Raw genomic sequence first — 21,575 nt, 5'->3', positions numbered from 1 at the left:
CTACACAGAAATCAACAAGTGAATCAGATAAGATACTGATCCCACTTGAGGTATGTTGAGTCTTGCTCGTGGAACAACAGCAAGAAATAATCCACACCAGCATTGACATTGACATTTATGCATTTACGGTAATAGACACTTTTATTCAAAGACACTATTATGCAGCACTGGCCGTGAGCACCCAGCATCCATGACATATATTCAGATAGATGACTTAAGAAGGCCGGATTATTCTTAAAGACCCCAGCCATTCCAGTCATTGTCTGTTTTTTCTTTTCTTTAACATCTGAGAAACAGAACAGAAGTGCCCAGGCACAGCTTTTACCCACAGGCAATAAGAATTCAGCCTCACTGCTATAATTTAATTACAGCAAGAATCTTTCCAAAAACCCGCTTTTGAGTGTTCATGTATGCCAATTTTTTTCTATTCTGTCCAATTGTGTTATTAACCTTAAGTTAACAATTTATTTTTATGCACTTTTTTTTCTGTCATTTGTCTAAATTTTGATTGTCAAAAACTGCTGCTGTAAAGAAACGTGATGTGATGCCAAGTACTCTGAATTAGTGCTCTGCATTTCATCCATCCAAGTGCACATGCACAGCAGTGAGTATGAACACACACACAGTTTTTTTTTCTTTTTTTCTGGGGGTTAGGTGCCTTGCTCAAGGGCACCTCAGTAGTGAGTAATGAGAGTGGAAGAGAGTGCTCTTTCTTCATTCACTCCCCCCACCTACATTTGCTGCCGGTACTGAGACTTGAACCCGCGACCTTCGGGTTACAAGTCCGACTCTCTTAGGCCACAAACGCCTCTATAGATTGTTGTGTAGTCGCTGGAGAAGGTTGAACGCTGCCTTCTGCTCATTGCAGTGCTACATAATATCTGCATTATCATGTTTCATCTGCAGCACATCCACCTGAGCTGGCCACGCTTTTATCACTCAAATTGACAAAAAACAAAAGAGATTGCATCCTTGGATCCAATTTAAATAATTTTAAATAAGCTGAAACATGATGTGCTTTCTTAAAGGATTGGGCAATTATTTGGCATGTGTACTATAGAATTGTATATACATTGGAGGGACATTCTTGCATTTTCTAAATTGAAATTATAGTCTGTATTATATTTCCCACATTACTCCCTGAAGCCTTGACAGTCGCAATAAAGACAAAAATACCACACAAAAAAAGTCAAATTGTTTGGCATTGCAAAAACTTCAGCTGACACTGCTCAGTTTGACCATCTTCTGTTTGTAACCTTACAGTGAAAGCTGGCAGAGTGCATCCCAACTTCTTACATGGGTTCTCAAAAACCTTTTTAATCTTTTGAGTTCTGTAATAGAAAACTTGAAAACCGTTTTAAATCCTATGTGAACTAGGCTATTGTTGGCAGTGGCATCAGTACAGTAAATTTGGAGGCATATAACCAGCTTAGACATTTATTAATTCATAAGTTCATATTCAAATTCCATTCTCAGATTTATCACCAAATTATTACAGGCTGGTAGGTTGTACATCATACTGTAGTATAGTTTAATGTTCATATTTCATGCATACAGCTGAACTAGGGATGGTCAAAAGGTTGGTTGTATTATTATCGTTGGTTGTATTAAGATAATATGCCACTAAAGTACCATTTAATGTGGGAGTTAATTCTTTAATCTGATGTTAAGCTGATTTTAGATTGTAAATACAGACAGGAGGTGCCAGGTGCGTTTGTATCAAGCTCCTTTTTCTGTAATGTCACTCTTTGTAAACAGATATTTGTGTGTTGTGCTTGAAATCTTTGACATATCTAGGAACATACCTCTATGATGACTGGTGTCTTGCAGCAGGATAAGGCCTGTAAGTATTATAAAATAGCAAGCCACCTTGTCCTTCTGCCGAATGGTTTCCAGACAGAGAAGCTGCTGTGGAAATGAGCCGTAATCTCCAGCACACAGCAGATTTACCCAGTGCCAGCTGCACATTACCCTCAGACCTTCATCAGCAGCTCTTCTACAGCTAAAGGGTGACAGGGTGAAAACCGCTCTTACTGTAAAGCTGTTTCTGAATTCTGTGTGTCTGGCTGTACTGTATGTGTGTGCGCTCAGGATTAAACCTCACAGAGTAAGGGAAAGAGATGAAATACTTTTATACTGCATACTGTGCAGTATTTAATGTATACAGTTTATAATGATTGAAACAATATGCAACAACAATAACCAAACAACATTAATGTTGTGTTCTATTGTAAATTTGGTTATTTATTATTTGGAGTTTATATATATATATAATGTAAGGTAAAATGGCAATTTGCTTTTGTACACATTTAAAACATTTTACATTTAAATATATTTCAGCATGCCATTTTACACTGCTTTTTTTATAATTTAAAATGAAAAGTAACCATATTTTATAATTGTAATATATATTTATATGAATACAAATCAGTTATTATTTAATTTTAAGTCCATTGTCCAAGTTGCATTGTGGGACACAATTACAGTGTGCTCTGGTTGTTTACTCCACATTTGTCCATATGTAGTTGATTCTGGTGTTCCATGCGCGCACAACCACATTTGCATACTGTGCACAATATAGGACTACATACTGCACAAAAAGTACTTGGTATGGTAATATGCTGTTCGAAACATTCCCACAGATTCCTCTGTCAGCAGTCACACGACACACGGCTCACAAATACATGATGTATGCGCAGGATCAGCCAGTGTGTGTGCGCGTGCATGTGTGTCTGTTGTGGCTAATGGAAAGAGAGAAAAGAAGAAGCTCTAGAAATGGACTATTTAATTGAATGCACTCGCCATGCCAGCGTTTAGACCCTTGAGATGTCATTCTGTTGCCGTTTAGATTAAAACAGTCAATAACTGTCTCAAGGCCAGTGGTTAATCCGGCACCCAGCACAACAATGAACAGAGAAGCAGGAGAGACCTTTTTAATGCATAATAATTACTGTTTAAATCTGTAAAGACTCTCGTTTAGTTAGCATAACTAGGCTAAACTTCTTTCTACAGGAAGTGCCCTGAAGTGACCCCTTTGCCTCCACACACGATGTTTTCTATCTACGTATGTTATTGTCGAGTCATGAGAAGGTTAATGTGTTCAGTCTCTGAACAGTTTGCTGACGGCTGCTCTGCTCTCTGCTGAGGAGGAACAAACACAGTCAAATCAATCTCCCCCTTGCCCTGCTCCGCTGCTCTGAACGAGGTTGCCATGTCCTCGTCTCTCACACGCACCATGCCACGTCTTTCCCCTCAAATGTTCTTTCTTGTGTCAGAGATTAGCTGCAGCGTCTTATAAACATGCATTTTCTAAATGCATCTTGTTATTTGTATGACGTAATAAATGTGAGTCTGAGGAGCTGTCTTATTGCATCTGTGTTGCATGATTCTGTCATGGCCTCAGCTCAGCATCAGCAACTCTGCTCTGATGCAATTTCTCCAGATTTATGACTTCTGTCACTGGAAGGGAGCCATTGTGTGTGTGAAAATGTGTAATGCACAGTGTGTGTGTGTGTGTGTGTGTGTGTGTGTGTGTGTGTGTGTGTGTGTTGTGTGTGTGTGTGTGTGTGTGTGTGTGTGTGTGTGTGTGTGTGTGTGTGTGTGTGTGTGTGTGTGTGTGTGTGTGTGTGTGTGTGTGTGTGTGTGTGTGTGTGTGTGTGTGTGTGTGTGTGTGTGTGTGTGTGTGTGTGTGTGTGTGTGTGAGAGAGCGTGTCCACACATGCCAATGAACATTAATGATGGCAGCTGTGAAATCATGCAGAGTGAACACTTGGGAATCCAAATGATTTATAATTTATTTTTAGCACGTCCTTTCCACTAGCGAATGTTTATAGCCTAGACATCAGGCACACTAAGTCACTTTATGTTAGCATTGCTGGCTCTTATTTTTCTACTTAAAGGGATAGTTCACTTTAAAATGAAAATTCTGTCATCATATACTCACCCTCAAGTTGTTTCAAACCTGTATGTATGGATTTCTTTCGTCTGCTGAACACACACAAAGGAAGATATTTTGAAGAATGTCAGTAACTAGTTAACTGGTCCCATTGACTTCCATAGTAGGAAAAAAAATACTATGGAAGTCAATGGGACCAGTTTGGTTACCGATATTCTTCAAAATATCTTCCTTTGTGTTCAGCAGAAGAAAGAAATTCATACAGGTTTGAAACAACTTGAGGGTGAGTACCCTGTACTATTCCAACAAGCGTTTGTGATTCTTACGCATTTGATTTATCTTCACAAATGAACACAACCTATGCATTTTGAAGCCTAAATACAACCACCAAGTGTAACAAGCTAAATTAAGGCTATAAACAAACTACCCCATCGACCCAACTTCTACGTCACCACTGCTAAGCTTCCAACGACTCTTTCAATCTTTATTCAAAATCGACAAGTTGGACTGTTTGAGTTAAGAGTTTGCCAGAGAACGAGTATAAATACAACAAAGCCGTAAAGGTGGACTACTACTAGTGTGCACTTTTTTAAGGAAATCTAAAGATTTTTGTTGAAAAAAAGTTAAACTCATTGTTATTTGTTTCATTTATATAACCAATCAGGTCTGTGCACACTGTATATTTTGAAAACAGACTAATCTTTTCATGGCCAATACTTTTCAGAGCACTTTATTTGTCAAAAGTACTAGCTTCTTTTTGTGTAAAGCATTACTTAAAGACTTTAAATTAAAGTTGTGTGTTTGTGCTTCTACAGTCCCAACCCTACATCTTATCCACAGATGTGTTTTGCCAGTTCAGAACTTAGTTTGACTTGATTACAAAACATGTTTGTATCTGAGAATTTCAGGTTTCTAAAAATGTAATATTTTTTGTGTAGTCACTATCTGTCCACTATCTAGTGTGTGTGTGCGTGCGCGTGTGTGTGTTTTTTATTTAGTATGGCGGTGCTTTGTTTGCATAGACTATGTGACTATGGTAATATGGACCATTGGGGCTTCAGCCACCTGTAAAATCAGCATTAATTAATGAGGGAAATTAGGAGCTGTGCCCTCGACTCATTAATGAGAACAGCTGGAAAACACATTGTGCTCTGGGGATTTGTTTCTGTTTTTAAAAGGTTTAGTGTAAGGAAATAATGAAATTTACTTCTATTCTGACTCTCTCTCTGTGTGTGCTTCTGTCTGTGTAGATGACTCGGCGGACGAGGAGCCCACGTCTCAGTCAGACCACAGTGAGATCCAGGGCACTCTCAAGACTCTGGCCAGTAAGTTGGATGACTTGAGCACATGCAATGACCTCATAGCCAAGCACGGAGCGGCACTGCAGCGTTCTCTGAGTGAGCTCGAGACCTTACGTGTGCCTCTGGAGGGAGGAGAGAAAATCAAGGCTGTCAATGAGAGAGCCACCCTCTTTCGCATCACCTCCAATGCTATGATCAATGTAAGTCCAGAACTAACTTTCTGTTACCTTACCACAGAATATCAGTTGGGTCAGGTTTTAATTGCTGCTATTTTGTAGACTGGGTAAACCCAGCCCGATCTGCCGGCGATTTGATTTCACCCTGAAGCTCAGGCTGGAAAACTACATTCTTTTATCCTGCTTCCGTTACAATTTTGCGGGGACCAATCACAAACTGGCTTATCCACCTGGCGTGCTATTGGCGGGTTTAATCCAATCCAATTCCTTTAAACCTCTCGACGATGCTCAATGGCTTCTTTTTGATTTAGCAAACGAATCGCTCGAGTGGGTGTGAATACCACTCACTTTCATGTTTTTTTTTCATGAAAGTGAGTGGCCCGATGCCATTGCTGCTTCTGCAAACCGCTGGTCAATGCTCCAAACCAACACGTTTGTTGACACGTTTCCTGCCTGGAGTTTTCGCTGCAAAGTACGTCACCCGGATCGTTGGTCTGATTGGTTGAAGGACTATCCAATTGCCTACCGAGTAATTTGAACTATGCCCATTGATCACGCCTCTTGTGCAGTAGAAATACAGAGCAGACTCTCTTAAAAGATTGAGATTGGTCTGGTGATAGCCAGACTAGCTATTTTGTTCATTTCTGTTTCAAATGAATCTTAATTCAACTTTTTAAAGGTTTGGGGCCAGAAATAACACATTAAATTGATCAAAAATGGCAGGAAAGACTTTTTATATTGTCACAAAAGATTTATATTACTACGTAATATACCTTTCTTTTGAAATATTTCTTTCAAAATATTCTATTCTTTAAAATATTAAGCAGCACAACTGTTTTCAACATTGATAATAATAAGAAATGTTTCTTGAGCACCAAATCACATTAGAATGATTTCTGAAAGATCATGTGACAATGAAGACTGGACTAATGATGCTGAAAATTCAGCATTGCCATCACAGGAATAGATTACATTTTTAAATAATTTAAAATAATAAACAGTTTTTATTGTATTTTTTAATATTTTAAAAAAATGCAGCCTTGGTGACCAGAAGATACTTTTTTCAAAATATTTAACCAATCCAAACTTTTAAACTCTACTATATGTTACTTTGTATAAGCAAATGTGTATACTGAGAATCTTATTTTTGGAGCTTGAGAAATGTGTCTCCCTTTTCATGAACTACCTAACTTATATTTAGGACTGGTTGTGTTTAGTGTGTTCAATCATCTGGACGGTGTTTTCCTCGATCCCTATTACCATGGTCAGTATGATTGAGCAATGGTCAGAAAGAGTGGGATGGAATATTGTGGTTCATTTATCAAATTGAAACCTAATCCAGTATTAGCTCTCTTACCCAAACATACTTCACCATACAGACCCATGTGTGAAACTAGCTCCAGAACAGCAGTTTTACTTTGAATCCTTTCCAGAGAAAATCCTAATCTGTGCTCAAATTTCATGTTCAATGTGGCTCTAAAGTCAAACGTAGTTGCAAATACCTGGATCGAAGATTGTTTTTCTTTTTGTGTGTGTAATCAATGAAGGTAGAACTGGCTTCCACTGCTGCGATCAATACAAGTCTAGGAATAGCTCTCACTTTTACGGATGTCCTTTGTGTCTTTGATTTCCTAAATCAAATTTTGGATAGGTATCACTACTCTCAGTTATGGAAATCAATATTGAAGGTGATTTCGTCTTGTGTGTTCCCATTTCAACTTGATGAACTTTACTGAACTCATCAGTCTGTGCCAAGCTTGCACTTGAAAAAGTGTCTTATGCTCACCATGGCTACATTTATTTGATCAGTAATACAGTAAAAACAGCAATATTGTGAAATATTATTAGTATTTAAAATTGTTGTTTTCTATTTGAATATATTTTAAAAAGTAATTTATTCCTGTAATGGCAAAGCTGAATTTTCAGCAGCCATTTCTTTATTCAAAATATAGAATTTATTCAAAATAAATCTTTTTTTACTGTCTTTACAGTCACTTTTGATCGATTTAATTCCTCCTCGCTGAATAAAAATATTATTTATAAATATTACTGACCCCAAACTTTTGAAAAGGCAGTGTAGGTGAATTCAATTTCATGCTATTAATTTTGATTCTGTGGGTTTCAACAAATAATTCGTAATCATAATTGTGATTGTTGGTACACCACTTTAGTCTTCACAGCCAGACTTTTGTGTATCAGCATCAAGATTTTCTGAAAAACTGAGTTTGGTAATTTCCATGGTCATTAATTTGTTAAAAAAACGCTTGCTTCACAAAACCCATAGGTAAGAAGTAGCTACACCGTCGGAGAACTGATATAAAGCAAACTTTCTGAACAGGTACACCAATTTCACAGTCTTTTGATTTGTATTCAGTGATGATTTCTATACAATTCTTGATGCATTGTTTTGCAAGAACCATTATAAGAATCTAATAGTTCAATTTCCTCATTTCTTGGTTTTAGTATCAACCATTAGCCTTGCAGACAGCAGTCAAGACCTGAGTGTTTGAGGTGATGAAACAGACACACATGCTTTAACACATTCATTAGTGAGATCTCTGTTTAATCAGCTGTGTACTGTAGACTCTACTTTTGTTCATCTTTGAAATGATTAATAGCCAGCTGAACAGAACTACACATGCATAATGAAAAGTGCTGAACAGCATTGTGGATCCAGCTCATTAAAGCACTTGGACAGGCTGAGCCACAGCAGTTTTAATGAGAGGCTGAGGGAAACCATTCTTTTCGGTGTGTGTGTGGTGTGAAGGATAAACAAATGATCTTATATTTAATAATATACATATTACAACATCTATTTGAAACAAGGAGAGAGAAAAGGGACTTTTATCTTTGTGTCACTCTTTGAATGACACTCTTTGAACATCACAGGTTATATACTCCTCAAAAAATGTTCATGTTTTTGAAACAAGCCTTTTTTTATGCTCAACAAGGCTGCATTTTTTAAAATCAAAAATACAGTAAAAACAGTAATTTGGAGAAATATTTTACCATTTAAAAGAACTGTTTTCTATTTTCATATATTGTAAAGTGTAACTTGTTTCTGCACTGTAAAAAATTATCGTGATTTTAATGGTAAAAGACTGTAAAAATTCTACAGTGAAAAACTGTTAATTGGTTAACAGAAAGTTTCCTTACTATATACGGTAAATGACTGATAGATCTACATTTAATGTAATTTTACTGTAAAATACCGTTAAATTTACAGTTTTTGAAAGTGAAAAAGAACAACTCATTGTATAATTTACAGTGAAAAAACGTACATTGACATTCCCACAATTCCATGCGTGACACTTCACATTTGATGTATTTTTGTTGAAATAACTGTTTCTTCATAGTTTCTTAGTTTTTTTCTAATCAGTTATGTACATTAGGATTTTATGTTACATTTAATGATGGTTACCATGATGGTGTTTAATGTTTGTGTGAATGATACTGTGCAGCTTCTATATATTAGTATTAACTTTCTTGTGGAAGAGCTGCTTGGGATGACCTTTGATTGATCATGTGACTCATCTCTGCTGTGATTGGTGGTTATCAGTGTATTACAATGGTACAAAACAAATATTACCGGTAATACTTAAATAGGTCAGTAAATTAACATTATATCAGATAATGAAATACGGTTTATTACTGTAAATTTTAGGTTAAGTCTGTAAAACTTAAAATGTTGCTACTGTATTTTATACTGTACATTTCTGTCAACCACAGCTGCCGGTATTTTACTGTAAACTGAACAGATTTTTTTTTTACAGTGTGTGATGGCACAGCTGGATTTTTAGCTGTGATTACTCCAGTCTGATATGGTGCTCATAAAATTTCTTATTATAATCATCAATTTTGAAAACAGTTGTGCTGCTTTATATTTTTGTGGTAACTTGGTAGACCTTTTCAGGATTCTTTGAATAGAGAACAGCATTTATTTAAAACATTTATTATCACTTTTGATCAATTTAATGCATAAAAATGACTGACCCCAAACTTTTGAACGGTAGTATATATCAGGATTGTGTGAAGTCCAGTGCGCCGAGTGATTAGGGCGAATACAGGAAAAATGGGACACTTTCTGATTGTTTGTTCTTGTTATTAAAATATGATAGACCTTCTAAATGACAGACTCGCTTAACTTGTATTCACGCCTACTGAAACTGAGAGGAAGCAGCTGTGTGAATCTGTTGGTGCAGTGGCCCTAAAAACTAATTGGACACTTAAATCACATTTATAAAATCTCAGAATCTCTTTGCATTATACAGCAAAATATCACACCAAGTGGCATTCTGGAAATCTATCTAGATTCTAGACATACCGGTATGTTGAAATATTATTGAGAATCTCACTGGATATTTCTCTAAATTCAATGAATCATCTATCAATTTTACACACTGAATCACATGATTCTCCCTCCCCCTCAACTATTTTAAAGGGCATTTCTTGGATATGAGGATGTACGACACACACATGCGTCTCTTTCCTCTAAACTCTTCCTGAAGTCACGAGCAGTCTGGGGCCCAGGGCCTCACTCAGCAAAAAAAAAAGTGGAAGTGTTGTTAATGTTAAAGGTGAGGAGCTGTAGTTTCATGAACGTGTTAGAAAGCCGCAGTCACATGCTGAGTGTAGCACAGAGGATCCTCTATCGCAGCAGAGCTCTGGACGCTCAGTGCTGACAGGAGTCAGGTAAGTGCTGGGGTTTGTTGCTTTCTTTGTGGAATTTAAAGGAGCAGAGTGTGTGGCCAAGAGTGCAAGAGTATTTTAACTATGTTCTGTACAGCATCCAAAATTAGCACTTGCAAAGCGCCAAATGTGAGTCAAAATTGGCTTGTTGAGTGAATTAAACTCGTGAGTTGGCTGGAAACTTTATTACAGACTACAATATAGTAGTTTAAGTCGAAATGTAAGAATGTTTTTTTGACATTCGCTGATATACCGGTAAGTGATTTGAGCGATTATAGATGTTTACAAAAATGCAAACAAAGATACAAACAGAAGTCTATTATAAAAACATATGTTGTGCATCTAGAAACTTTTTTTTTTCACCTAAAAAAAAAAGTGAGAATCTAAAATCCCAATGTCTTTTTCTTTGTGTTTTGATGAAGTGCATGAAAATGGAGAATGGTTCATCTGAAAATGAATGGACCATTGAAAGGACCAAATATAATTTTATTATGTAATAAGTTATTAATTAAGTAAATATATAGAGAGAGATTCAGACTTCTATCCAAAGCAACTTAAACCGTAAAAAGCTATATGTATTTTAATTTGTTGTTAATTGAACCCATGACTTTTGCATTACTTGTCCCAAGCTCTACAGGATCTTCTAGCTTTCTCGGTTTACCTGCCAGTGCAGGTGTGGCAAAAGGTGAATTTTGGAAATTGATTCTGTGCCTATTTTGTGATAAACTATGTGTCTGTGGTTTCTGATCCAGCACACTAGGGTCAGTCAGTTTAGTCATGTCATTGTGCCTCCACAGGAGACAAGGGAGATGGACAAAGAAACAGTGATGAAGAAGCGAGTACAGTCGAGAGATTTCTCTCACACCCAGAGGCAGTGGCACTGTTAAAGACGTGATTGGTTGTGACTGCGAGCTGCCTTAATGATTTTGTGGCTGTACTGTAGTCAGTTATTAACATGATTGATGAGCTGTGATGAGAGAGATGCTCTCACAGATTCTGAGTTTGGTTACAAGAGTGAAACCTGTGTGATGTAGGTTATTCTTAATAATGAGGAAGAAACGTGCCATTTGTCAAACATTGCACTATTTGCAGGGGGAAAAGTTGCTAGGTTGTCATGCTTCAGTGCTTTTATGAAACTATCGGATCAGAATAATTTAATTGAGACGAATAATGACACTATATTGTCTTCTGCAGAGCTGCTTTATAGATATAATTATACTTAAATATTTAAGAATTGTGCAACATTGACAGTTTTTTTGCTGTTTATTTCTGTAAAGCTGCATTTTAGTTTGTTCCTCAAACATGCATTTTAGTCTGGGACTAGGTTTAAGCCTAGTCTGCTAAATTTTGAAAGCGCAACTTCTGACTGATAACATTTCCCTCTGGGTACAAGCATGTGACCATGCATGCTATTGACCAAGAGTAACCTCGCTTATATGCGTCTATTGCTCAATACTGCTAGTCAGACTCAACTTAAAAAAGCATGACTCAGCCCATAGACAGTTTGCGTGTTTCTGAACGTGCTCGGCCATCGGATTAATTCTTTCACTTCTGCTTTCAGCCAATGATCAATTTCAAAAACTCTTTGACATTTCTGTCACATATAATTCATTATATGTTGTGAGACAATTCATTTGTTGTGAGACATTTCACAGAAAATCCAATGAGAACAATAAACAAAAGTCAGACAGGAGAGAAAAATCGAAGAAATGCTGAGAAAGGGGAAGATGGAGAGAGGAAGGTATTTCCATGATCTCTTCCTGTGGGGATCATTTTTATGAGGGAGACCAGAGCAGTAATGAGGAAACAGGTGAATTCATGTGTGGTGCCTGCGGCAGGAGGACAGATAAGATCCCTGGAGAATTTAGGATCCGGGATTATCGTGATGGAGATAGTGAGGGAAAACAAAGACAATGAGGATGTGGAGGCAGAATTTGCTCCACACCTCTGGAATCAATGATTTTGGCTTATGGTATTATATTTTAAAATTAAAAATATGGAATTTAGACCCTTATACAAAGTTATGTTATAAAACTGTAATGGGTGCAGACCCTTAATCAGATCTGCTTGCTGTATTTGTAGCCAATGAACTTGCTCCTCAACATTCAAATTGTGGCCTATTGTTTGCTAAAGCAGTTTGCAGTGCGCTTTCAGAAAACCTCCACCTTCCCCAGCTCCACCTGTATAGATCTTCTACGGGGGTCATTCGTGTATGCTTGTACAGCAGCAGCATGTCTTGCTTGCTCATAGCAGAATATCTTCATAAAATCTTTGACATTAACACCCACCAACCCACAAATGCGGGTGGATTTCAGCAGTGGCGTGTAACACAGACACTTCTACCTGCCAGTTCAATTGCAGTCTTTTAAATAGGCATCTGAAATAAACTAAGTGCAATCTAGTGTTGTCAAAAATATAGATTTTTCAATAAATATCTATACTGAAATTATATCTGAAAGTCTGCCGCATAATACACAATATCAGCTGTGCATTCTCGCTCTCTAATCTCTCCGACACACAAACCCTTTACTCACTCGTTTCATTTGCTCCGGATGAATATTGTTGGTGTCACAGGGCTTGAATTCACTAGCCACAGTGTCTGGTGAGCAAAAAAGTTGATGTCATGATACCAGTTCATGCTCTTCCGGGTAATGCTCTACTATTTCAGCTCTGTGTTTGGGTCAAAACGAGGTTGATCATGGAGGCAGATCATTAGGAGCAGAATCAATCCCCTCTGGTTTACATTGCACTTATTTTATTTCTAAATCTTCTGTATTTGTGTTGATGTTTAACCCGTGTCTCATATCTTCCCGCGCAGGCGTGCCGGGATTTCTTGGACCTGGCAGAGAGCCACAGCCGCAGATGGCAGCGAGTACTTCAGCATGAGCGAGAGCAACGCACCCACCTGGAGGAGACCATCGAGCAGCTAGCCAAGCAGCACAACAGCCTGGAGCGAGCCTGGAGAGAAGCCCCCACGCACGCCGTCAACACGCCCGATACGCCCACCACTGACACGGGTGAGACGCTGGAGCCCGTGATCATTCAGAACGGAATGAGCTCGGTTATGAGACCACCATGACTGCTGTTGTGGTTCTAGCTGTGTTTATTTGCTTGTGCAGGAGTGAGTGAAAGGCCCCGGAAAGAGGAAGCGAGTGATGAAGATGAGGATACAGAGTTTTTTGATGCCATGGAGGACTCACCTGCCTTTATAACAGTGACTGCCACAGACCACTCTCAACACAGGTCAGCTTCATCCCACTCAATCCAAAAATGAAAGAAGAAATAAAATCATACAGGCTTTTCCACATCATGAGGGATTTGTATTGTTTGGGTGAACTATCACTGTAAGCGTTGTTCTGCCAGGTGGTTTCAACACGTGACTAAAGGATGATGACACTGATCTAGAGGTCTGCACTCCCACAGGATTCCCATGGGAGCCTAGACTAAATGTCTAAGCGGGTACAGGCGGCATTCATTTAAGTCGCGTGGGTTAGAGAGAGGCAGAGGCAGTCTGTGAGAAAATGGAGCATTTGAAAAATAGTAGTTCAAAATGTATTTTTTATTAACAATGAATTCAAAATACATTTCTTAATCCGCCTTCTCACTATCTTCGACAAACTACTGGCTGGAAGTCTTGAGATGCGCGGAGTAGAAAACTGATCTGGTCCTTGTAAAGGGCTCTTTGCTGACTGCATGATGTGTTAGCAACTCCAGATACCTTTATTCCATCAATCAAACACAATGTCTCTCTCTTTCCTGTCCGTGCAGGCGTTCTCAGAGTAATCTCAGTGGTGCTAGCGGAGGACAGCCCAGTGACTGCAACCAGGAAGACAATGTGAGTATCTATGAGCCCAAAACAAAGGTCATTAGATCCCATGCGGTTAGATCTAAAAGACTGCAATGAAAATCTCAGACTACAAATCTAATTTAAAACCAAATAGTAATACATTCACCAGGGCCTGAAATTTGTTTTGGAAAATGGGGGTGACATTATAAATTATAAACTTTCCAATAAACTATCACATGGTGACACAATAGCCTACATTATACTCCTTTTTCATCATGAAATTGTTTAAATTAAGTCCCGAATCATATTATATTGTTAGTAAGATACTTACAGCGATTTGTAAGTGTACAGCTTAGTTGCTAGATGGTGCTATCATTGCGCTATAGCCTACACACAGCACAAGGAAGTTTGAATTTATTTATTTTAACAAAAATTCTAAATGAAACTGGAAAAATTAAGTGCTATTTGATTTTTCATAATGAGAGAGAGAGAGAGAGAGAGAGAGAGAGAGAGAGAGAGAGAGAGAGAGAGAGAGAGAGAGAGACAACAACGATGTATTGAAACGGATAAGTTTTTTCCTCTGTGTGTGTGTGTGTGTGTGTGTGTGTGTGCTGTATTATGCTGCCAGGCCAGTAGTTGGCTGGCGATGCCACTTTGTAAAGAAACACTACGCGCCTCTCGACTGAACACGTAATACGCATGTGCATGTCGTTACCGTTTTCACAAAATCTTTTGTAGTTTACATGGATAACAAATGGATAACCCGTTTTCAAAATTTTGGATTTTCAGGCCCCCAAAACGCTGTTGTGTAAATGAACGGGCAAAACGCATAAAAAGTTTTCTGTTTTTAGTTGAAAGCGGTGTCGTGTAAACAGCCCCTCAGTGTGACTGTGAGTATTTCCTCAGGCGGTCTGTGTTCATCATGGGCTCTCACAGCTGTTGTTCGTCTCAATCAACCGACTCTTAATTAACTGATCGCTGCTCCTCTCTTTTCTTCTCTCTCTTGGTGACTCACTTTCTGAGACAGATGGAGCATCAGTCAGTGTTTATGTTCCTCAAGGGCAATGCGGCCCTTCAAATAATGTCTTTCAGCACAAACACATTACACATTTCTGATGTTTTTGAATACAAACACTCTGGTCTCTCTGTCTTCTTTTTTTTTTTAGTGTTCTGTGTGCAGTAATGACTTTTCAGGGAAAGAGTTGCAGCCTCACAGGAAGAGGCGGACTCAGATCCCAGAGAAGCCCAACTATTCGCTCAATCTGTGGAGCATCATGAAGAATTGCATTGGCAAAGAGCTCTCTAAGATCCCAATGCCTGTAAGTTGCATACACATACTGAATCAGTTACTTTCCTTTGTGTATTTGTTTTTTAAACAATTTGACATCATTTGTGATATCACCTATTGAAGAAATGTTCCTAAATGCAAGATTAGAATCAATGCATTGCAGATCATTGAGAACAGTAAGTGTCCAGATGACATACTTTTTGCATGAATACTACCATTCAAAAGTTGAAAAATAAATAAATAAATGCTTTTATTAATATAAAGTGCAGTTTAAAGATTTCTAATTCAAATAAATTGTGTTATTTTGAACTTTCTATTTATCAAAAATTCTGGGGAAAAAAATGATGTAATGGCTGCTGAAAATTCAGCTTTACCATCATAAGAATAAAGTACATTTTAAATATATAGAAATATAGAAAACCGATATTTTAACTTGTAATAATATCTCACAATATTACAGTTTTTACTGTGCCCAATTAAATGCAGCCTTGGTGAGCATATGAGACTTGTTTTTTAAAAATATTTAAAAATCTTAACAGCCCCAAACTTTTTTAGTTTTAAAGAGAAGGTTTAAATAAATAAATAAAAATACTAAGCTAAAGCTACCACAACTTTAAATATACAAATCTTTAAGGAAAGTGATTCATTTTAAAGGTATCAAATTTAGGTAGAGCAAACATGTGTCAAAGGGATCTGTGGTATTACTGACACATTCGTGTCAGTAGCATCTCCCTGGCTTGAAGAATGTGAATTGGGACACAGCCAAGGTCTCTTTCTGTCTCTCTCTGTGTCCAGGTGAACTTCAACGAGCCCCTGTCGATGCTGCAGCGCTTGACGGAGGATTTGGAGTACCACGAGCTGCTGGATAAGGCGACGCGCTGTGAGAACTCTCTGGAGCAGATGTGTCTGGTCGCAGCCTTCTCTGTGTCCTCATACTCCACCACAGTGCATCGGACGGCCAAGCCCTTCAACCCTCTTCTGGGAGAGACCTACGAACTGGACCGCCTAGAAGAATTCGGCTACCGTTCCATCTGTGAGCAGGTCAGTGTTTGAGACAAAGGGTCTGTAAAATACGGGGGAAACTATTTGTTAGCATTTATATTAATCTCAGTCGCAGTTATTTGGCTAGTACAGAACATATGTGCACTACAGTTCAAAAGTTTGGGGTTGGTAAGCTTTTTGATTGAATTTGATTGTATTTTAAAATATAATTTATTCCTGTAATGGCAAAGCTGAATTTTCAGCAGCCATTACTCCAGTCTTCAGTGTCACATGATCCTTCAGAATCCTTCTATTATGCTAATCCATTTTGAAAATATATTAATATTTTTGTGGAAATTGTGATACATTTGTTTTTTCAGGATTCTTGATGAATTTTGTTCAACTTCTTGATGAAGTTTTAAAAAACAGAAATGATTTAAAATAAAAAAAAATTGTTACAAAAGTCTTTACTGTCAGATTTTATTCATTTAATGCATCCTTGCTGAATAAAAGTATTAATTTCTTTCAAAAAAAAAAAAACAAAAAAAAAATCTGACCCCGAACTTAGTTTGAATGCTGTCTTCAGTTGATAAATAAAAAAAGCAACATCAAAGTCAATCATGGTATCATGAAAATTACATTTAATACATGTAAGCCTATAAATTATGAATTTAGCAATGAGAAGAAATGAATGAGGATGAGCAATTTATCCTTAAGGAGCCAACAGTGTAAGCAGTGTCACAGCAGTGATTTTCAGTCACCGTCAACCATCACTGGAGATGCTTCTCATGCAAGGTTTAGTGTGTGTGGAGAGTAATGATGGCTGTGAGGATGCCAGAATCACCCGTAGAAAGTCCACAAATGTCTGAATGAATAAAGAGACAGCGACACCTAGTGGTGTGTTTTAAATACAGCTGGGCTGATATTCACCTATAATCTCTTAGGTCAGTCATCATCCGCCAGCAGCCGCTCATCATGTGATGTCACAGCGAGGCTGGACCCTGTGGCAGGAAATCACCATCGCTAGCAAGTTCCGTGGCAAATACCTCTCCATCATGCCTCTGGGTAAGTCTCATTTCACTATTCTTCATACAAACAAATGTACACAAAAGTAACCCAAAATTCACACACATTGTTTGTTGATTTAATTTAATGTCACAGAGTATTAAGTCTATATTTCTCTCTTATATGACTTGTATGTCATATTGTTAGGATGATGAATTATGAACTTACTGTCCAATCTGCTCTGAATAGTATCCTTGTCAGGATCCTTGTCATACTTATTGGGATTAGCAGACACACACACACATACATTGACTTTCTTTTCGTCTAATCAGGTGCGATCCACCTGCACTTTCATGCGAGTGGAAACCACTACGTGTGGCGTAAAGTCACCTCCACCGTCCACAACATCATCGTGGGCAAACTGTGGATTGATCAGGTTGAGCTTCTGACATTAAACAATCACATTTTGGATCAAATATGTTTGTTGTTTATTTCAAATGTTCAAAACCTGTGGTTCTCAATTTTTTTTGTGATGTCCTCATCTGAAACTACTAAAACTGACAAAAAAACATTTGGCTATAGAACAATGCAGCCAATTTTATGGCTTTAAGACACTTTTTATGTTCAATAACAAAAACTTTGAGGATAACACATACCTCCATGACCCCCATATTTTGAGAACCACTGGGAAGTCTTTCTCTCTTTTGATCTCATTTTTTTCTTTTAGTCAGGAGATATTGATATAGTGAACCACACGACCAAAGAGACCTGTCAGCTCAAGTTCTCTCCCTACAGTTACTTTTCAAGGGAAGTCCCACGAAAGGTACGTTTTGGATTAAATTGTCTACCCCAGGGGTGTCCAATCCTGCTCCTGAAGAGCCACTGTCCTGCAGAGTTCAGCTCCAATCCCACTTAAACACACCTGAGCCAGATCATCAAGGTCTTACTAGGCATACTAGAAACTTTCAGGCAAGTTGGAGCTAAACTCTGCAGGACAATCTCTAGGACCAAGATTGAACACCCATGGTCTACCCTGTCCTTCTCCCTGTGATTAACATTTGAGTTTTACTGAGAGCCGATAAGAACCAGTTTGAATTTGGCTAAATCATCTTTCTATCCTGCTTTTCTATCCTACTCTCTCGATCTCTTCAAGCTTCTGTAGTTCAACCCCAGACCTGTTACCCTTGTTCTCCTTGTTCTCCCACTGTAAGGTCACAGGGGTGGTGATGGACAGTGACAGCCAGGCCCACTACATCCTGTCAGGCACATGGGACGATAAGATGGAGAGCGCCAAGATCGTCCAGAGTAGCCGAGGAAGCAGCAGCTCTGAGGGCAAACAGAAGACGGTCTATCAGACTCTCACACCCAAACTGCTGTGGAAGAAATACCCTCTACCGTAAGACACGTCAAGTAATGCATGACACGGTCAAGAGGGCAAAATCTATGTTCAGTGGGCTCTATAGTATTAATGTCTGGCTTGTAATGCAATTCAATTTCCCATATTAGATCAGTAAATTACTTGCATACTGACCGACAGTCCAAACTACCTACCAATCAACTGAACTAACTACCTGCCTACTGAACAACCAACAACCCTACCTATCGACCAACCAAGTTACATACCAAACTAAGTCCTATGGGTAGTAAGTTTGGGAGGTAATTAGTAGTTGCAGTGGAAGTTACTTAAGTGCTAAACTACCTACCGACCCGACTCCTTACCGGCAGACCAATCTATCTACCTGCAGAACTAACTACCTTCTTCACCACTTACTTACCCTCCAGACTAACTACTGAACTAACTAAAGATGTTGCAAGGCATTGCTCAACAGATTAGATTCTGAGTATTTCATTTATTTCTCTATTTGTTTGTCTCTCAATCACCATCTCACAGAGAGAATGCTGAGAACATGTACCATTTCTCCTCTCTGGCTTTGACCCTGAACGAGGAAGAAGAGGGTATTTGTTTGACGGACAGCAGGCTGAGGCCAGACCAGCGGCTGATGGAAGCAGGACGCTGGGATGAGGCCAACGCAGAGAAACAAAGGCTAGAGGAGAAGCAGAGAGCTACGAGGAGGAGGAGAGATGCTGAGGCATCCGACGCCATAGATGAAGGTGAGGGGAGGTTCACGCAGGACAGTCACGTCCCTGTGACATTTTGTTGGGTTTCATACCTCAAACACCTATACCATTCAAATATAAATTCCAGTTATCTACCACAACAGTCCCAGTTGGCTGATCTTAGGCTGTTCCTCTGATGATTTTATTGTTGTTTTGTGTTCCAGGACGAGACTTTGATTGCTACAGGCCGCTGTGGTTCCGCCAGAGGACGGATGAAATGACAGGAGAGACTAGTTTCGTTTATAAGGGGGGTTACTGGGAGGCCAAAGAAAGACAGGACTGGAATATGTGTCCTGTGATCTTCTGAACACAAAACACTTGACTAACTCTGCAGATAGACAAAGACAAAAGGGGAATAAACCCTCTACGTGGACTCGCCTATTGGGACTGCAGAGATTGTGGAGACAGGTCGGCAACACTTGCGTGTGTGTTTGAGTGTGTGTGTGTTTAGTGTGAGTGTGTGTTTGCGGCCCAATGACATATATCTTTGCCTGACTCTTAAACGGACTCTGATGTTCACCTCAAAGATGAGTGTGTGGGAGAAATGTGCAGTTGAACTCTTCTAGCCAAGTGCCGCCCCAGTTTATCTTCCAAAGCAAATCAGGTTCTTTTTATTCAGAACAACCCTATCACAAATGCACTTTCCCCTCTTCCCGACGTCTCTTACAGTGAAGTGCGGTGGAGTCTTGTTTAGAATGAGATCATATCAAAGACACTCCTCCCCCTCCTCTGCTGGCCAGGACAAAACATGAAGAAACTTACATATGAAGGAGGAGAATCAACACAACGCATCTGCAACATTTATGTAAATTATCCGATTGTTCAGCTGGTGTACTTCTTTAAATTTCTTATCAACAATACCATATTTGGGCAAAGTTATTTTATTTGCATATCCCAGAGAATTACAAGAGCCCGATTCGGCTCTTTTATTGGACACTCAGCTAAAGACTTTCTCCCGGCTCCGCCCACTTTGCATACCTAGTGACAGATAAGATTCATGACTAGCATTAAAGAGCCCTTGAGTCTGTTGCATTGGGCAGTGCAGGTATTCTGACACAGACATGTTTTACACTCATAAATTGTCATGCACATTAATTAGCTGCATCCTGCATTGGTGCAGTGGAGCCCCCAGTGGACATTTTCATGTTACTGTGACAGCCACAGTGCATAGCATTAGCAATGCAATTAAAAATCCTTTTTTTGTACAATCAGGATACTTAATGAATGAATGAACAATCAACCAATAAAAGTAAACAAGTCACCCTGCTTGACTTTCTCAGAGGACATGGTAAACAATTATCCATTCACAGAACAAAGTGTGATACTGAAAACACAAGTGAAGTTTTTTGTTTAAAATATGCTTGTATTTATTAGTAGAGATAGTAGTTTAATGCCCAAAGGTTCCTGAAGAAGGGGGCCGCTATATTTCACATTACAATGGTGTGATAGAGAAAAGCAGCACGTTGCATTTTATCATCTTTTTGAACTGGTCATTTCAATGTCCCTGTAAATTACATTTCTTATTGGATTCAGGAGTGACAAATTTGCAGATATTTCTATTGCAAAATTGTATAACTTCAGTTAGACGCACAGAATAAAATCCTCTAGTATATATATTTTTTTCATCTTAAGAAAGTCTTCAAGACCTGACATCAGTTCTCACTTTATTTCTGATTGCTGGCAAGAATGTAGAATTAGGCTCACGCCACTATATGTATTTTGTGATAACCATATTATTAATACTAATACTGCTATTATGAAGCATACAAAAGTAATGATGCCATGCCATCCTAATAAATGCTGTGTTTTGGTAAAAATCTGAATTTCAACTAAGATGTTTACTCTTTTAATCTAAAATTATCCAGCTATTCAAAGTTTAATTTTTAACAAGCTGTCAATGTATTTATTATAAATGTTAATATTTTCTATTAAAGCACACTGACTTGCATACTGGCAGGCACTTTTTATGTCTGTATACAATTGCAAGGAATGTTTGGGTTTCAGAATGAATGAAGGGTGAGTTTAGACTTTTAATTGAACCCTGGTTCAGTCTGTGTTTTGGGAACCAATGAGGAGACGTTTCTCATCATCAGCTAGGCTGTTCTAGAGATTTTCTGACCTCTGAACACAAAGTAAAATCAGCTTAAATCTTTTTTGCATGGTTCACCGGTTCAAGATTTGGTAATAGAAAGAGTGTACTTTCAGCTTTGGATGAATCATCAACTGGAGAATTACTAAAAGATTAAACTAGCAGGACATTGAAGGACTAGTGCTACTATTAGCATGTGCTGAATGATATAAAAAAAGTGCGTTTATGAATTCAATAATTAGCAAT

At 38.5% G+C, this 21,575-nt stretch overlaps 1 protein-coding gene across 3 annotated transcripts in view; it reads left to right on the top strand.

Annotated features, from left to right (window-relative positions):
* The window catches only part of osbp2b (oxysterol binding protein 2b), a 60,204-nt gene extending 39,012 nt beyond the window's left edge, over window positions 1-21,192 (top strand). For all 3 annotated transcript variants that reach the window (XM_079608640.1, XM_079608642.1, XM_079608641.1), the window contains 12 exons: window positions 5,146-5,396; window positions 12,880-13,078; window positions 13,181-13,304; window positions 13,830-13,896; window positions 15,015-15,167; window positions 15,932-16,177; window positions 17,062-17,182; window positions 17,455-17,558; window positions 17,850-17,945; window positions 18,334-18,518; window positions 19,014-19,234; window positions 19,405-21,192. In XM_079608640.1, the coding sequence (XP_079464766.1) occupies window positions 5,146-5,396; window positions 12,880-13,078; window positions 13,181-13,304; window positions 13,830-13,896; window positions 15,015-15,167; window positions 15,932-16,177; window positions 17,062-17,182; window positions 17,455-17,558; window positions 17,850-17,945; window positions 18,334-18,518; window positions 19,014-19,234; window positions 19,405-19,547 (1,910 nt within the window). In that variant the 3' untranslated portion in view covers window positions 19,548-21,192. The remainder of the gene's footprint in view (window positions 1-5,145; window positions 5,397-12,879; window positions 13,079-13,180; window positions 13,305-13,829; window positions 13,897-15,014; window positions 15,168-15,931; window positions 16,178-17,061; window positions 17,183-17,454; window positions 17,559-17,849; window positions 17,946-18,333; window positions 18,519-19,013; window positions 19,235-19,404) is intronic.
* The last annotated feature ends 383 nt before the right edge of the window (window positions 21,193-21,575 follow it).

Source organism: Phoxinus phoxinus (assembly GCF_949152265.1).
Source record: "Phoxinus phoxinus genome assembly, chromosome: 3".
Lineage (NCBI taxonomy): Eukaryota > Metazoa > Chordata > Actinopteri > Cypriniformes > Leuciscidae > Phoxinus > Phoxinus phoxinus.
Note: the sequence above shows the minus strand (reverse complement) of the source record. Positions and strands in the feature narration are given on the sequence as shown.